The sequence below is a fragment of the Anas acuta genome, chromosome 4 (genome assembly GCF_963932015.1).
Source record: "Anas acuta chromosome 4, bAnaAcu1.1, whole genome shotgun sequence".
NCBI classification, from domain to species: Eukaryota; Metazoa; Chordata; class Aves; order Anseriformes; family Anatidae; genus Anas; species Anas acuta.
In genome coordinates this window covers 43,687,431-43,705,680 of record NC_088982.1, presented here as the reverse complement: position 1 = coordinate 43,705,680, position 18,250 = coordinate 43,687,431, and the positions used below count along the sequence as shown (strand labels likewise).

The following is an 18,250-nucleotide window of genomic DNA, read 5'->3' as shown; positions in this document are numbered from 1 at the left end:
ATATAATCAAGATGCTCTGATTTTTAAGTAGAACCGTTGACTACAAAGCCCACTGGCCTCAAATGGATTCACCATGAAGATACTGTTGTATTCTCTACAATTCATGGGATGTTTTGTTGTGCTGGAAAATGACTTGTAATTGGGTTACACTTGGAAGTCTCAAAGCCATCACTTCTTTTTTTTTCTTTGAAAAGTTGACTATTCTGTCTCCATACATGTTACAGCTCAGAAGCAAGTATGGTAAGAGGGCCAAGAAATTGTCTAGAAATGATCACAAGAGTAAAAGAAAAGATTGAGCGTAGGCTGCTCTCTTGTCTTCCCTGTTTTCCTATTCCTAACTGCAGCACTTTCAGATGTTTTTTGCCTCCTTTATCTTCTGCTCTGCATAGCATTTGTTAACTCTCCTCTCAATTGTCTCCCTCTCCCCATCATCCTCCCTCATGATCATTGTGCTCTGACATTTGAAGTGTCTATGTATTCCAGTGACATACTTAGCAAATCTTGATAGATTAGGTGCATTTATTCAAGCAGATAGCTTTTAGAAATACCAAAGATAGACTGGTGCTTCTTCAGGAGAGTGCTTTACATTTGAAAAAAAACCCCAAGTGTTCTTTTTTTTTTTTTTTTTTGCTGCACTATCAGGTGTTATCTCTCTTCATATTAATGGTAACTGTAAGACAGAGCAGATGAAATATATGCAGGGTAAAGACTAATACAACAAATCAATGATATATCAGGATAACTGATGAATAAACTTCTAGTTTAATGCTGTCATGTGCCACTTGAGAAGATACTCAGCTCATTAGCTTCCTGATTACATTTTTTCCCAGTTTGAAGAAGAGAAACCATACATTTTATGTTTCCTAAATAAGGAATTGGTTCATAATCTAATGATTTTTCCCCGTGTCCTTTAAAACTAACTAAAATTGAAGTTGAGTAATTTCAATTATGTGTAGATTAGCATGTGCATTATCACACACCTACATGTATATATAGTTTCTGTTACTGTGGGCCTGCGAAAGAATATTGGCCTAATAATAAATAGCTAACAAATGGACTGAGAACAATGGAGGTGATCAGCTAGGTGTCCTTCCACCAGTGCAATACTCCCATACTCCTTTATGAAAATGCATCTGTCTGCTGCCAAGGGCCTACTTCAGATCTTTCAGGCTTCGTTCAATAGATATATCCCTAGCCTCTTAGATTTGCTGTGTTACTGCAATAGCTAGAACCCTTTTTTCATTTTCTTTTACTTTAATAAACATTGCCTTTCTTAATACTCAAATGTACAGTGCATTTAAAACGGGCATTTATTTTTTCTTTTAGATTGAAATCCCTCTTTCTTGATGATCATTTTGGTGCCCTCTACATCACAATCGTATTAGCTCATCTTTTCACAAGTATAATAGGCCATATTGTCTTTTACTATTACCGACTTATACCTCTACAAGATTTCCAAAGACAGTAAATTAAAAAAAAAAAAAAGAAAAGAACAAAAGAAGCAATCTCATAATATTTCTGTCTCTAGCAAAGCCTTAGTCATATCCAGAAATTCTGCAGTGGATATGCAATTCTGCAAGGGTATGGTGGGACTATACCCTTGTTACCAGAGCAGTATTTGATCTCCTGGTTATTGATGGATATCCTTTGGCTCTAATGTCTTTGCAGTCCGTGGCTGCTGTGCTCAAACTAGCCAACTTAAATGACTGAAGAAAGAAGTGCAGCTCTGCCAGTGCTATGCTACAGCTGTCTAACATGTCTCCTCAGCTCAGATCTCTGTATTGCTAAGGGAGGAAGAGATGGTGCTTGTTTTCTGGCTAGGTTACAGGTGTTGTGTGCTAGCTTACGGTCCACTTGCTCTGTCTCAAAGTAAACAATGTGTTCTGCTCACAGCGCTGAACAGGAGGAAATGTTCTGGGAGCAGTAGGAGGACGGAGGCAGAAGGGGCAAATGGGGAGAATAGAGACACTGAATTACAACTTAGTCTCTCTGTCCCTGCTGCTTTTAGCACTTCCTTACAAATACCTGTTGTGCTCTTTAAAACAACCGGGCAATTTATGTGAAATAGCATGCAGTTTTAGTCTCTGACATGTGTTTGTCCTCAGGAAATTCTTATGGTTTGTTGTTGAATGATAGAAATAGGAACTGCGAAAAAGTTGGACTGTGGTGTAATTGGATTTGGTGAAGCAAGTCACTGAAAAGTTGAACTGCTTTCTGGTTTGCCCTTCTACCTTTCCAGTCTGTCTCCACACTGTCCCAGATGGACTCTTCTCTCCTTTTCGCACCTCCAAAGCGCCAGACAGCCATTTTAAATTGCAACTCTGAACGCTGCTTAACCTTGAGACAAGAACAATCTGATATTTACTCTGTCAGATACAGAAAGGAAAGTAGTTTGGTGAAGGAATACATACAGACATGTGAAAGGAGTGCTTGGAATCGTGATAGGGGTGCGTAGACTGAAGCAGTATGGCAGCAACATGCTTGTGAATGGGAGAGCAGAGGGCAAGCAGTTTTGTAGGGGTTTATGTGTCTCCATTGACTGCTCCACACCAGTGTGAGGGTATTACTTGTCTTTGACTTTTTGTGTTTAATGGGAGGGGCTAACTATGTGAGGAGAAGGTCATGAACTAGTATAAAATATTTTGTCCATCAGCATTTGCATGTGACCTTCTTAAGTCAGTGGTTCTTTGTTTCTCAGTGGCTTACTATTTCATTTCATTCCCTTTATGGGCCTGTCAGGTAGACAAAAGTGTACTTAATGATGTAGAAGTCTTATCCCTAGACAATTATAATCTGGTAGTGACATGCACAATCTTGCATCTCTGGTAAATAAGTTGATTTGTGACGAGGCATGTTGCTAGCTAGTAAATCAGCTAATCAGAAAGATAGAATAACTGCATATATGAAATATTTATATTTAAAATGATATATAGAGAAAAGTTCCATGACCACTTCAAAGTGCCTATATCTTTAGGTAGTGTGACTCTGCTTAAAATACAAGTTTATGCTCTGAAATGACAGCACAGTATTTAGTGACAATAGCGTGAAGGAACCAGCAAAAGAAAAACCATTTACAGGAGGTTGTAAAAGAGTTGGAAATAATAGGTTTTATCTCTGGGATACACAAAAATACTGAGAGTATGTAGGGAAAGTTTGGAAAAACAAGCTTTAGGGTGCTCTCTAACTTTCTGTGATAGTTTAAATATACTCTGTCTGATAGCAAACAGGGTCCGTGAGCTACTGTTTAACTTGTTTTTCTTTAAAAAACAACAAAACAAAAGAATCACTTTGGTGATAGTTGTTCTCATCTAGCAGTTTACCAGTGGGGTATCTCTGGGAATTTCAAAGCATCTCTCTGATCCTGCATTTATCTCAGGAATGCTGTGTCAGAAATCAAAACTCTCCTCATATCTTAAGGATTATCAACTTCCCAGCCATAGCTGGAGAGTATACAGTAACAGCTCTGTGAGTGAAACCTAACTGAAAGGCTGCCAGGTTGCAAGCCTTTGCAAACAACTAGGTGTGTGTGTTCCTTCCCATGCCAAAAATCTCCCCCTTATCTTATGTGAAGATACAATCTTGTGATTAGTGGGTGCCAAGGGTTTATCGTGATGAAGTTCAAGACTCTCATTGGCTTTTTCCCAACATCCCCAGGGACATGAATTAATGTTACAATTTCAGTGGGTCCTGCAGCAAGAGTTTTCTTACTTGGCCATAATCTTGTAGGAAAAAGGGGGGACTAATGCAAGCAAATTTAAATAAAAAAGCAATAAAAATAACCAAAGCTAAGATAAACAAAAACAAAAACAACAACAACAAAAAAACAACAACAACAAAAAAAAAAACAGAAATTTCTCATTAGTTAGTCTAAGAAAAAACATAACCTATAGCTTGCCATTTTTATTGTGCAATGTAAAATAAGAACTTTGGTCTCTCCTGGCTTCTCTTGCTTTTTGTGGAACCACTCGATAATCATGTCATTATAGGAAGCTGATGCTGAGGGTTCTGAGGAATATAGGCTCTTAAATCATGGTAAATCTACGGCTAAGCTGTAGTTTACAGAATAGGTATGTTAATAAGCTTGTTTATCTTTTTTGGAACATTGTCTGTGAGCTGCTTAGCTTGGCTCCATCAGCATTTGTGTTAGTCATTCAGTGATATGCCTGTGCCTTTGTAATGGTTAATTGGAGTATTTTGCTTAAATATCAAATTTGTCTTTATATGGAATTAATACATGTGATGTCAGTGATTTGGGCTTCAAGTGTAGAAGGAATGAAGTTGTTGTTTATAAGATTGAGGCTACCAGGCACAAGTGGGGACAGAATACGAGAATGGGGAATCTGTAGATCAAGGTGCTGGCAGTTACGAGAAGCTCAGCTCCTTTGGCACCCCAAAAATCTGCATTCTGCAGGAGCTGAAGAGGCGACCGTTTGAAGTCTTTTCCCTGCCAAGCTGATTTTAAAGCTTCCTCACAAAATGATTGTATTCTTTTTATCATCTTTTCCCTCTTCCCTCCTCCCCCCTCCTCTGATCTCTCATGGTTTTGAGGCTCTCTTATTCTTCCTTTCTCCTTGGGTATTTCAAGGGAGACATAAGAGAATGGGTATTATCTACAGAGAGCAGAGCCTATAGAATGACACTGACATGGCAGGCTGCTTTCCTGGCTCACAAAGTAGAGGTAAAATTAAGTCTCTGATCCTCTTTACTGGTCTTTTGCTCATTGCTTAGGAGCCCTGCAGTGGTCATCGTTCTGGTAGCCTTGAACAAGACGAACTACTTTTGGTTTTGAAGGAAAACCATTATTCCTTAGGGAAACAGACGAAACTCTCACCTGTATTGCTGTTCAGCACTAAAAAAATGGAACGCTGAGATTTAAATCCATATAAATTCCTGTATGTCAAGAGGAATTAGAGGTCATGTAATTTTTTTTTAAATTATAGTGAGGTCATCAGTTTGGCCTGGCCCATGTTGTATTAGGAATACTTGTCACAGTCCCAAGGAAAATCTGTAACTTAAAATATATTTAAGATTAATGGCAGATTTGCCAACTTGGAAAGAATAAACATTTAGGAAAAATGTGCTCAAAATTTAGGAGATATTTATAGTTATTTTGTATTTTTATGTTGAAACAAAAATCAGTGATCTTAAACAAGAAAGCTTTCAATAAGTAAATCCTTATAGAATTTGGCAGAATAGATCATTATTGTGTAAGCCTTTGTCTGTGATGGAAGTCAGTGTTCAGCTCAGTGGTCTGTGCTCATTCAGCAGTGAATAATTGTCTGCAACACGAAGGCTTCTTACACTTCAGCATAATTGGGACTAATAACACACTGACCTTCTGGCTAAGATGTATTTATGGTGGCTAGTTCTCACTATGCCTGACCTACGTTTATCAGTTCACGTGCTGTAAATTCCTACTTTAGACCTGAAATTTGATTTTAAATTAAAAAAGGAAAACATCTGATAGTCACATGAATGAGGCAACTAAAGTTGCGTTTTTACAATAGTGCTGGAGGTCGGCTTAAAATGCATCTTAAGAATATTTTTGTGCATTTTTTTCTGGATTATATTATTTCTTCTTTATCTGAGTATTATGACAATCATGTCATAATTTATAAATGCAACCAGAAAGTATAGAGTTAACTGAAATGATGCAATACTTTAAATGTAAAGGAGTAAAATATATTGATGGTTTTCTGCCATGGAACATGTCAGTAGCCATGTATGAGGTTGCTTAGTGTTTGTTGTTGTTCTGATGAAATTAATGCATGATTATGGAAGCTTTAAAAACATTTTTGTAGATCTACTGAAACATACTGCAAGGCCACCTATTTATGAATATTCTATTTACATATGTAGCAATTTTTAACTTTTTAAGAAGTACTTATTAGATTAGCTACAAAAAACAAGTCTTCTGTGTGTTCTTTGAAAGAAAGTGCCCTATTTGATAGAAGCTGAAAGCACATTAATTTCTAAGACGTTATTTGATTTATTAAAATGATATATTTATTATATTTACCACAGTTTGTTTATTGCAATATTTATCTGTGATTTTTCACTGTCATACATTTTTCTGATAGTAACGTTAATTTTACTTATATTGGCATTTAAATAGTTGTGTAAGAAAAGTCTGTTTGAGCAGTTACATTTATACCTAAATATTGAGGAAAAAAAAGTATTGGTCAGTCATGTGGTTAAAGATGTACATTACAATAAGTAAACTTTACAACAATTAATGCAGTAAAATAATTAAGTTGCATCAGTGTTTTAGTTCATTGTTCTTGCAATATTTGAAGCATTTTTGAATGAAGTGATTTTGGCAACTGGTGAGAAGACAGAGGGAAAGTACATACAGGGCTTGGGAGTTCTTTACATAATGTTTTTGGACAATACTTGGCTCTTCTTTTTGCTGTGTGCCTCAAATTGACACTTTGGAGAGGGAAACGAACCTTTTCCAGCCTTCGTAGGTTTAAAGGTGAGAAGGTATGCAAAAGACTTTAGATGGCAGAAAGGACTATTGTGGTTATTCACTGCTGTCTGTCACAGTGAAGAAAAAAAGTAGCCTCTCTAATTCCTTTGCTTCAATGTACCTCTCCTTTACTAGCTGTACAGGATCTGGCAACTTATTGAAAGTGCTCCCTCAGTGCAGCTACACTTAAGCATGCTGAAGGTCAGTAGGAGTTTACAGGAAGGAATGATAATATATAGTGTTGTGTCAGAAACAGCACAGAAAATGGAAAACTGTTATAGTTGGGATTTCCTTTTGTCTCCACTGATTGCCAGGTACAGAGGAGCAATGTTAAGGTAATAGATCCATCTGTACACAAGCTTCCTTACTGCCAGTCCTTACTGACTTGTGCTGTGAGGAGCTTCTTGCAGTAATGCTGTCCCTGGCTAAAACTCCTTGATCCTTCAAGCATGTTCATTTCTGCGTTTCCCTCCAAAAGGGGGAGACATCTAATATCTGAAACTAGAAGAATTTCATCCAGTTATGTATGTATAATGCATTTAAGATGTAGGTCAGAGCTGGCCTTGAAGTCTTTTAATACCAGCTGCTTCAGAGTTGCTGGGGCTCTTAGTGGAATCCTGCAGTAGTATTCCTGGACATTCAGGGGACACAGCCATTCTGATTTAATGTTTTGAGAGAGTTGTGCTGGACTTCAAGCCCTAGAAAAGTAAGACCTTCTAACTGTAAAAGAGACCCTAGAAGGTTAACTTGTCTTCCGGTTTAATTTTTTTTTATATTAATTATATAAATTTTGGCACTAGAATTTGTCACTAAACATTCTTCCATACTACCTTGTATCAGATATAATTGTGGGTGTATTTCTTAGCAGCAAATGGATATTTGTTTCTGTAACTTAGTGGATATGCAAAGAAATGTTTTCATCTCATGTATTAAGACCACATACAGTCCAAATCAGTAGACACATGCTTGTAACATACCTGTTCAATTTGGGTTAATATTATTGGTCAGTATTTCTTGAATTGGGTATAAGAACTTAAAATCGGTAAAGGAATATACCTGGATTTCAGTGCTGCATTGTGGATATTGGGGAAATATCCAGATGTTTATTGTGTGGATGCATCTTCTTCTTTCTACTAAGTAAACTTGCATTAATTTCTGAACCCCTTTGAGATGTTTGAATGTGCATTACAAAATTGCAGTAACGGCTTCCAGACAGCTAATACCACAGAATATCGAGCAAAATATTCCCTTGTTATACCTGGGTAATGCAAAATTAATTAGTAATGTGAATATAATTTAGAAGTCAATCTGGAAAAAGGATTTTTTTTCTAGATTGTTGTTTTGGGGACACTGACATGAACATATCAGCAAAATTCATGGCTTAGACACAATATCCTGACTTGGGGCTCAGGTGTTGTTGCTTCTATTTTTTTAGTGTATAGTTAACATTAGCAGTCACCCTTATAATGATGTGACATGTACTACCTCCCAGTATGGCGGCTGCCTACACCTGCCATTAAGAAGGGTTGATTTGATCAGTAATGTGGTCTAGCTTCTGTGACATCCTTTGGATGAACAAGGGAGTCAAATAACCATCCATTCTTTTTTTTTTTCATGCTAGCAAGTATGATTTTAAAAATACTGGGCAGAACTTTTTTTGATTGTTATTATCACACCTGAATTTGGGTCAAGTTTCTAAGTTACTTTATATAGAAAATGAATATTTTAAAGCTATTAAGGGAATTCTTTCAGTGTGTAGTTATAGTACTGTCAACAAAAGATGTGATTAAATAAATTGAATGTTGAAGACTTTCGGCTTACGGTTAACACCAGGTAATTAAAAGTAAGCGCTGCTGTGGGAGTGCATTATATATCAGCTGTACTCTTTACCTCATTAGCTGGGTTTTTGCATGTTTATGGAGCTAACTTGCAATTAAAAATGCCTTTAACGTATGCTTAACAAGGCCTTTTAGGTATTTGGAATAAAGTACTACAGTTTAATTGAAATTGGTATAGCATAAATAGATGTGTTCATAACATATGAGATAAATCTCCATGCCTAACTTGTCACTTTGCATCTTTTCCTCTTGTATAATCTTTAGTGCTGACTATGAGGCCTGAAATTAAACTTACATAAAAAAAAAAGAGAGATTTTCTCTTCAACTCCGAAAAACATTTTGATTTATCAATCAAGTTTTCCTTATGTAACAAGTTATACTCAAATTTATGTTATTAGCTATATTAGTATTTTCATATTATATTAGCTGTATTTGGGAGTTGTGTGTAAATGTTAGTAGGTGCACCCTGAGATTGCTGGGTGATCTTTTAACTATAGTAGATCCTTCTTTGATTAATATTCAGTTTTGCATTAGAATACCAGGAGGAGTATACTGTCTAGGCAACCCTCAGTGTTGACTGTGTCTCTGTTTTCATTGTGAATCCTGCGATATCTTTTGTAAGTAGTTGTTTGAAGTTAAAAGCAAATCTTGGGAAGCTAAGATGATAAGTAAAGCCTACTTGCAAGCCGGTTATCCTGCTGAACCCTGTAATTATATGTTTGTTTCTCAGTGATTTTGAGAAAGTGGATTAGATATTAAACTTCCATTGAAAACTAAACCACAGTGAAGTGTCCTTTAGGTTAAGATAGGCTGCCAAAGACAATGACAGGAGAAAATAGAGAGGGAACAGTAATTTGGCAGGAAATGGAAATATATGTCCTAGATCGTGTGTGAACCTTCATACAGTATGATTTGTCAACTTTTTGTCTTCTGTAGGAGTGTAGTTGTACCACCGAAGAAATCAACCATTTCCTCTTCTACATCTGCTATGGGTATTCCTGCAAATGCTGTCAGTGTGGTTTCTTCTTTGGATTCAGCCCAAGCCCTAGATTTGTCAGGAGAATCTCCTGGTGAGTAAAGATTAATTAGATAACAAAAACCTCAGCCCTTCCACGCTTGCTTCCCCTTTCCCCACCATCCATTTGAACACAAATGAACAAGTTTTTGTTCTGTGTTCTTCTAATCAAGGTGAGTTTTTCAGTATGTATCCGGGTATTAAAACAGGTGAGAACAACTGTTTTTCAGACGTGAAGTCATTAGTTTTTTTCAGTGGTAATACTGATTCGAATACATATATTAGCTGCCTATATATCTGTCTATATGTGAGTCTTGCTTATATTAAGAACATTAATAGTTATTTCTGGTTATATTTTCTTATTGGGTAGTGTGTCAATCTGGGAAGATTGTATTTTATACTTTTTTTTTTTAAACTACTGGAGTGTATGTGTTATAACATGTCCTAAATTATCAGGTCCGATAAAAGGGCCTTTGAGACCTCTGTATCCTGCGTGCTACGTTGTCTGTATCTTCGTTATATGCTCTCGTATAGCAGCTTGCAGGCCTACATTTGGTATCTGTGTATCCAACGAAGACTGGTACCAGATACTTTGCAGAAAAATAAATGTGACTCTAGGTTAAACTGGACCAATTGTCAGTGGCATTATGTGGGTTCATGGATATAAGATATCATTCTTTTGGATGTGTTGTGATCAGTTATCACGCGGATGGTTTTATTCTTAGTTTTGACGCTGTAGATGCACAAAGTTAAAAATAAATAAGGAAAAACAAACTAAAAAACAACCCCAAACCCTTCTGTTCAAAAAGCAATAAATTATAAAAATAATGCTCTATTTAAAAGATGAAACAAAACTTTAAAAAATTTTTTTTTTCTTTGGGGAGGGGGGTTACTCCTTTTATCTCCTAGCCAAACAAATGTAAATGTCATGCCAGTAATGCAGTATAATTATAAAATTTCTCAAACAGATAAAGAAAAACAGGTATGCTAAATTAACTCACATTTAGTGTAAATACAACATAATTTTTTTTGTTACATAAAATATATACTTATTTATAAATTGTAGGGTATGTATCCAAGGATATATTTGTTAATGATTAGTAAGGCTGGAAATTATATAGAAATGCTTCCAATAGCTTTAGCCCGAGGTCAAATTCAATGTTGATGCTGAACTAATTGCTTTGGACAGGTTTTTCAGTGGGGACAAAATTGAGTACGTTGTTTATAAGCAAGTGGTCCTTTGAACCCTTACTCTCTGGTTGTTCCGTATGAGATAAATGATGTTTAACCTTATATGCTGTGTCAAAGGCATGCTTTTCTACTTAGCCATGCTTAAGTCGGAAGACTGTGTAGGCTCTCATGACTGTTTGTGCCCATGAAGTTTAATGTCAAGACCTAAAATTGATTTGCATTTTAATCAAGGAAATCTCAGTTTGTCTGATTATTGGTGTTTCTTGTCAGTGTTTGAGCTTCCTGTTTTCTGTTTTTATGATCTTATATCCAAATTTCAAAGATTGAGGAAAGAATGTAATCCATTCTCATGTCCTTTTGTGTCTGGAAGATATTTCTTGTCATTTTTCACTGCTTCTTACATTTCTTAGGGAAATCACAAAGATTTTGTTCCAGCCAAGATAAGTGAAATGAAAAGCTATTGAAATCTAATATGTCCTTATTCTTTGCAAAAGGGAGAATCCATTTAGTCGTTGAAATCACAGGGGGATAACACTATGCTAGTCCAGGAGTAATGTTTGGACTAGGAAAATAAGCTGTCTTAAAATGCTAAAGTGGTTTGGGGAAGATTGACTCTTAGCAGCTAATCTGTTTTTAAAGCTATAAAACCTTACCTGCTCGGAAATTGTTGTTGAAAATTATTTCTACTGCATTAAATTCACATCTGTTTACCCAGGTTAGATATGGGCTTAATTGTTACGATTTCTGAAGTCAGTATTTATTTGCTTTTAATGGAAACAAATCAGATAAATGCTGATCTTCAGTTTCATTCGATCTTTTAAAGAAGCATAGAATAAGAATAAATGTCCTGGTGCCTGTGGAATGTATAAGAAATCCAGACAATAAACAATACTGATGTAGTTTGTAACTGTGTGGCTTCCAGCATGTCTGGAAGTTTTGGCAAAAAATGGACATCTAATCTGAACAGATATGAATAAAAAGAAACTAATCAGGATTAAAAGTATAAGACATGTTTAGACTGGCAATCTAATTAATTAAAAGAAGTAGTGAAGGGATAAATGAAATCATGCCTTAAACTGATTAAAATGTAAGACTGTTTCTTGTTTCTGCAGTAAAGTAATGGCATGGAAACAAAAAAAAAAAAAAAAAAAGGAGATATGGTGTAGTTTACATCTGTGTGGCTCAGGTGAATAGCACACATTTAAATATGGAGTGTGGTTCCGTATAAGGGCTTTGAACTTATTGGAGTAACAGTAAGTGAGCTTCCTATAAAAACAACATTAAAAGAAATTTCCCTAAGTTCAAATCATGTTTTTCACTCACTTTTGTCTCCCTGCAGCAGACACTCAATGCTTTGTCCTTATTTTTTTTTCTTTACAGTTAACATTTATTGTAAGTCTGTTTACTTAGTCTTAAGGAAGAAAAAATCTTTTTTTAACAGCAGCTAAGACTGGGGATATATGTTAGAGAATGTAAGTTGTGAGCTTTCACATTTTTATATGAAGGCTATTTAAAATATTGCTACTTTTAAATATAAATTTTAGCTGTGTTTTCTTATGTCCATGTATTTTATAGTGTTTAATAAGCATTTGTTTGATATGTTTTAAAAGTGACTAAGCAGATAAAGCCTTTACATATCATGCTCTATTGTGTAGGTTTGAGTTGCTTTACTACAAAACAGAAATTAAAGGAAGATACAGACACTGAAATAAGATTAAACAGCAAATTACAGTGTTTTAGTTCACAGAATCACAGAATTTCTAGGTTGGAAGAGACCTCAAGATCATCGAGTCCAACCTCTGACCTAACACTAACAGTCCCCACTAAACCATATCGCTAAGCTCTACATCTAAACATCTTTTAAAGACTTCCAGGGATGGTGACTCCACCACCTCCCTGGGCAGCCTGTTCCAGTGCCTAACAACCCTTTCAGTAAAGAAGTTCTTCCTAACATCTAACCTAAAACTCCCTTGGCGCAACTTTAGCCCGTTCCCCCTCATCCTGTCACCAGGCACGTGGGAGAACAGGCCAACCCCCACCTCACTACAGCCTCCTTTAAGGTACCTGTAGAGAGCAATAAGGTTGCCCCTGAGCCTCCTTTTCTCCAGGCTGAACAAGCCCAGCTCCCTCAGCCGCTCCTCGTAGGACTTGTTCTCCAGGCCCCTCACCAGCTTCGTCGCCCTTCTTTGGACCCGCTCAAGCACCTCGATGTCCTTCTTGTAGCGAGGGGCCCAAAACTGAACACAGTACTCGAGGTGCGGCCTCGCCAGAGCCGAGTACAGGGGGACGATCACCTCCCTAGCCCTGCTGGTCACACTGTTTCTTATGCAAGCCGGGATGTAATGTTTGTATAAGCATAACTTGGGAATAAGCTTTATGCAGTATGTGAGCATCCTCAATCTGCAGGTGTGATATCAAAATTGCGTGTTGCAGTATCAGTCAGTCTGTTTAGTTCCAGAGTCTTCATTCCTGTTTGCCTGTGCTCTGAATTCATCAGCTTCCTTCCCAATGTTTTCTTCTAAAATTTGCATCTTACCTGTAGCTCAAGGTCCATGAGTATCTCAGATATTTGACCCTTAAGATTGTCGTGAGCTCACTGGACTTTATATCGAGTGGATGTGACATGTCCTGGCCTACCAAAGAGGAAGTGCTGACTAGTTGGAAAGATAACCATCTAAGCTCACTGTATACCTCTGATATTTTGAAAGAGGGTGAAAACATGTTTTGGTCTCATACAGTGTGGCCTTTTTAGCACAAGTTTCTTCATCCTCACTTACTCGAGCCACTGAGTATTTCACAGCACAAAAGGCTTTTCCTCAATACAAATCTGCCCCTTGTGGTTGAAACTTGCTTTTGACTGTGTTGCTGATCGTCTTTGGGTTGGTCTTCTGCTGGAGTTCTTATCCCAATCGTTAAAGATCCTGATAATGGATGGAGAAAATAAAGCCTCTTCACAGCCCATGTTGAGCTGATCATTTGTCTCTTGCAGAGAGAGCATGGTATGGAGCAGAAGAGTGTGATTTACTAGTGATTACCCAAGGTGCAGGAATTTGAGTTGTTTCTTACTTGAATTTACTGTAGTCTAAACATGAGATTGGAGTTTTGCACATACAGTGTCCAGAAGGGCTATTGGAAAGGCAGGACTTGGTGAAGGTTTCTGAGGTATTGTGAATGTGCTAGTGAGATGCTTGTAATTTTGTTTGTCCCTAAGTTTTCTTTTTAAATGTTTCAGTTCCAGTTGTAATGTTCTGAAGTGGCATTAACTTTTTTGAACTCTTTTACAGTTTGCATTCACAGTTTTATGTGATGCTCTGAGCATCTATGTTTATGTACTCGAAGGATTTCATATGTGTATTATTACTGTTTCACTCTAAGGAATGCAATTTTGAGACTTTTCATGTTCAATACGCTTGCTGAAGTATCATTTTTTATAAAGAGGGAGTATGGAAAGTCTGTAGGAGGCAGGAGTGAATTGCATCTTGTCTGTGCTGGCGCTCCAAGTGTAGAAAGTGCTGAGAAGTTCAACTCAATTTCTGTTGCCTGCTTCCTCCCTCTCTTACCAGTTTTTGAAGGAGAGAGAGAGGGAGGGAGAGGGAGAGAACACAAACACACACACACTTTTTTTTTTTTTTTCCCCTCTAAGCCATACAGAGCTGCTAGTAGGATTTCTGCTTCTCCTGAGTAGAGGTGTGGTCTGTTAACTGAAATAATAAAATAAGGCATGAGAAATGCTGAGGTGAAAAAAAGGAGGTGGGTGCTTAGAAGGAAGCTGGGAATAAGCACTAACATGAGATTTAAAAAAAATGATATGATTCCTTTCTAGTCCTACATACAGAAAAATGTAAGTTTTCTCCCACAGCTTGCTTATTTTGCCAAGAAGAATGGTGTTTGTTGATTTTTAGAGAGGTGAAAATAACCTTCAAGTCTTGCTATAGGCTAAATTAGTGGGAGACAAGCAAAAGTAAGAAAAATGAACGTGAAGTGAGTTACCATCAGTGCAGTAGTAGTTCAAGAAACTCATTGAACTACAGTAACTATTTCCAAGAGCATTCTGACTTGACAGTACCACTACTTGAAGGCTAGTTACCAAGAATTTAATGATGCTTTTTAAAAATCTTAAATGTTAATGATATGCAATGGAAATGGTTTATCACTATTTCAGTATAAAAACAGATTTAGAACAACTTCACTTTAGAGTGCACCGTTGTTTTGTGAAATCTGTTTTGGTTTAACCTGCAGACGTGTTTATGTAACAGATCCCTTATATTAGCTCGTAAAACCTTTCATTGTATTCTTTCATTTTACACTTCCAGTCCTGGAAGTGTATTTCTGAATGAGCTCATTATTTTACCAGGTACTTGTGTCATAAAGGATATCAATGTATTTCTGTATGCGAGGTCTGTTGTACAAAAATTAAGAAGTGTAGTTATTTGTTTGTTTTTTACCTTGTCCCCATCCTCCCAGACTAAAATATATCATGCACTGCTTCTGTATTGCCCACACGTAGTTTATAAGTGCTTATGCAAAAACATAAGAATCTTAAAGGATCTTTAACAACATTTTATTGCTAGAAACATTATTTGTTTAGACCCTTGGGGACCTTGAATAAACAATAAGGTTTCACTGCAAGGGTGCTAGACAGATGATCTATTTGCATTTTCTTTTATGTTCTTGCTAATGTCTGTAAAACTGTCAGTTTGAAGGAGCCAGTTTATCAGTGAAAGGATAAGGAAGAGATAAGTTGGTTTAGTTCCACATGTTTGAAGTAGCTACTGCACTTACCCACATGTGTGTTGTGGATGAAAATATGCTACTGAAGTATTTTTTTTTTTTTTTTTTTTTTTTACTAAAGGCAGAAAAATATTAGAACAAAAAGCCATTGCTGAGTTATTTTTTTAAAGTACTTTTACGAAACAACAATTGAATACAAAAATTACTATGCACACTAATCACATCTAAAAAAAAAAGCTGAAATTCTCACCTGTGATAAATCTGAGATTCACTTTTTAGTGAAATATATCTGAGTTTGGAATGTGGATTTATGCGATGATAAGCATGAAGAAATATCACTTTATGTGGATGCCTGACTTACACTTTTGTCAAAATCAAATTATCAGTGCTTTTTTATGTCTGTATTTTATAGTTGATTTTAACTTAAAACTTACTAGTTTTCCAGTTACACACTTATAATTAATCATTCTCTGTTATGCACAATTTGTTTTGATTTCTAGAAGGAAAAGTAATGCACTCTCTGTGTTGTCAGAGACTTCCTTTACCTGCCACCATTTTTGCCAGTGCTATTGTGTGTTTGAAAAAAAAATTACCTCTGACTGAGTGCAGGTCTGCTTATTGGCCTCATGATAGCTATTACGGCATTTCATTGTCCTAGCAAGTGTTTTCCTTATTTTTTTTTCTAATTTTTCCTTCAGTTATTTTGTTTGTGGCCTAAATACTGACTCCTGACATTGTGCTGTGCTACTAAAGCCTTATTTATCTATAATGATAAACTGATCCTAGTTTCCACTGTGTGTTTGATGTGGTGGGATTTTAGTTGTATATACTTCTGATGACCTTGACATACGCAGTACCTAGTGCATTAATGGTCACAGATTTTATGTGTAATAAAAAGCATGGACGCATTAGGTAACAAAAGAGTCTGCATGTTGACTTTCTTATTTTGGAGGCATTGGCTACAATGTCAGTTTTGTATTCTGTTGAACTTCCCTGAGCACTGTGCAGCTTTCCACATACGGGCAGTGTATTGGTGTAAGTCAGTTATTGAATGTGTGGACTTCACAGTTTTTTTAAATTAAAGATACTTTTTTAGTGAGAGCGGAGATGCTGAGCATTAGGGAGAAAGCTGTGAATTACAGTTGAAGTTACTTAAATATAAAAGTTATCATTAAGATGAATTGTTTTCAAGTCTCAGCCTAACAGGCAGAGGTGAAAAGGTGTTGCACGTATTTAGGTTACAAAAGTGTGTGTGTCAAAAAATCAATGTCAGTGCCTATGCAGTATCCCACAAACAGTTTGAGTCTTTTGAACAACTGAATCATGTGGCTTTTCCCTTTCTGTGGCCTTTGTTTTCCTTTTCTGTAAAACAAACTCTGTTCTAATTTTCAGCACGTCATTTGAATGCTTTTCATTTGGGAATACCAAAAATGCTTTTTGGTGATTTCACTGGGTGAAACTTGATTTATTTTTATTTTTTTAAGGCATTCTATCTATGAATGCTAGTTAGCAGCAGTAGTTTAAAAGTTAAGATTGAAAAATACTTGCAGAATCTAGCTATCCTCCTTGAAATTTTCAGAAATATATCTGTTTTTCCTTGATTATATGAATTATTTTGGAAAGAATGCACAAAAATTAAAATTCTACCTTACTTTCAGCCAATGTTTTGTTCCCTGCTTTTTTTGATCCCTCATTCTGTATGGCCTACCTGAGTTTCTTTCTGACCTCATCATCCCATACAAATGTCAGAATAAGAGCTTCATGGTCAATTTAGGAAATGGGTAAGCCAATGACATTTACAAAGGTACGTCCTACCTATGAAGAAAGAAAAAGAAATAAGAACTTTTCAGCAGTTTGATGCATTGGTTGAATTTTTTTAGTTTCTGTGTTGCCTTTGTAACAAGATTAGAGAAAAACATCTTTCCCCACACTGAAAAAATACATTCTTGAGGGCAAACTGTCTGCAACTGGTTTGGAGCAGAAGTCTGAAATTTGGCAGGAGAAATAACCGCAATATTAAGGACATGTCCTTTGCCAGCCTTTTACAAATTTATTCCACTTCAGTCAAGTAGAAAGATGGAGAAATTGTGATTGACACATTTTGGTAGACATTTTCAAGATCTTAATAACATATTTCAGAAAGGTTGCATTTAGCTGAGTTTGTGCCACTGGAGGTGGGGTGATCAGGATTTTTTTTTTCTGTAGTTGTAATTCTGAGAGGGGTCAGGTCTTTGCTAAGCTAGATGTGAGAACTGAAATGATTGAACTCTTTTCTTTCATGCTTCCCCCCGCCATCCCACTCCAGCAGCACGGGAATCTGAAACTGGCGAGGTGAGAGGAAAGAGAATAGGACAGGGCCTTAAGTTGGGAAGAGATAGGATTGCAGATGGACTAGAAGCAGTCGTGCTCCTGGGAAATGCACAGAAATCTGTCTGCTAAGATTCATTCCTTTCTATAGTTTGGAATGCAATGCAAGATTTGTGAGTTTCACCATTCCTATCCTGTCAGCAAATATCTGTGAAATCTCTGGCTGTCTTGCTTACCCCCTCTCCATCATTGCTAATACCAATCCATACTGCAGTATGAAGTTCGTGCTTCTCTTTATATACTGAGCAGAAGAACTTAGTATTTACAGATTCCTACCCTGCCGTGTAGTGTCAATGTGACATAACAAAATTGCATTTTTTTTTTGTAAGTGTAGGATACATAAATGATAGGCTTTTCTATCAACCTTTGAATAATTGATGTGGCTAAGTTAATAACACATAAATGAGGTTATACCACTGCCATCGTGCTAATGATGCTGGCAGTGCAATGGAGAATGTTGTCATAGCTGTCTTCTCAGAATCCTGGTGTGGCAAAAGCTCAAACTAGACTGAAAGAACCTTAATGATTTTGTGTTCTGCCTCAATTTTAAACAAATGTTTTATAATTTTAGGTGAAAACGTAAGTTTTTTTTTTTTTTTTTTTTTTTTAAGAACTTAAAATTGGATGAGCTCTTCTGGT

At 36.5% G+C, this 18,250-nt stretch overlaps 1 protein-coding gene across 3 annotated transcripts in view; it reads left to right on the top strand.

The window, feature by feature from the left end:
• LRBA (LPS responsive beige-like anchor protein) overlaps positions 1-18,250 on the top strand; it is a 391,035-nt gene that overhangs the window by 81,354 nt on the left and 291,431 nt on the right. For all 3 annotated transcript variants that reach the window (XM_068680931.1, XM_068680932.1, XM_068680930.1), the window contains exon 31: positions 9,244-9,377. In XM_068680931.1, the coding sequence (XP_068537032.1) occupies positions 9,244-9,377 (134 nt within the window). The remainder of the gene's footprint in view (positions 1-9,243; positions 9,378-18,250) is intronic.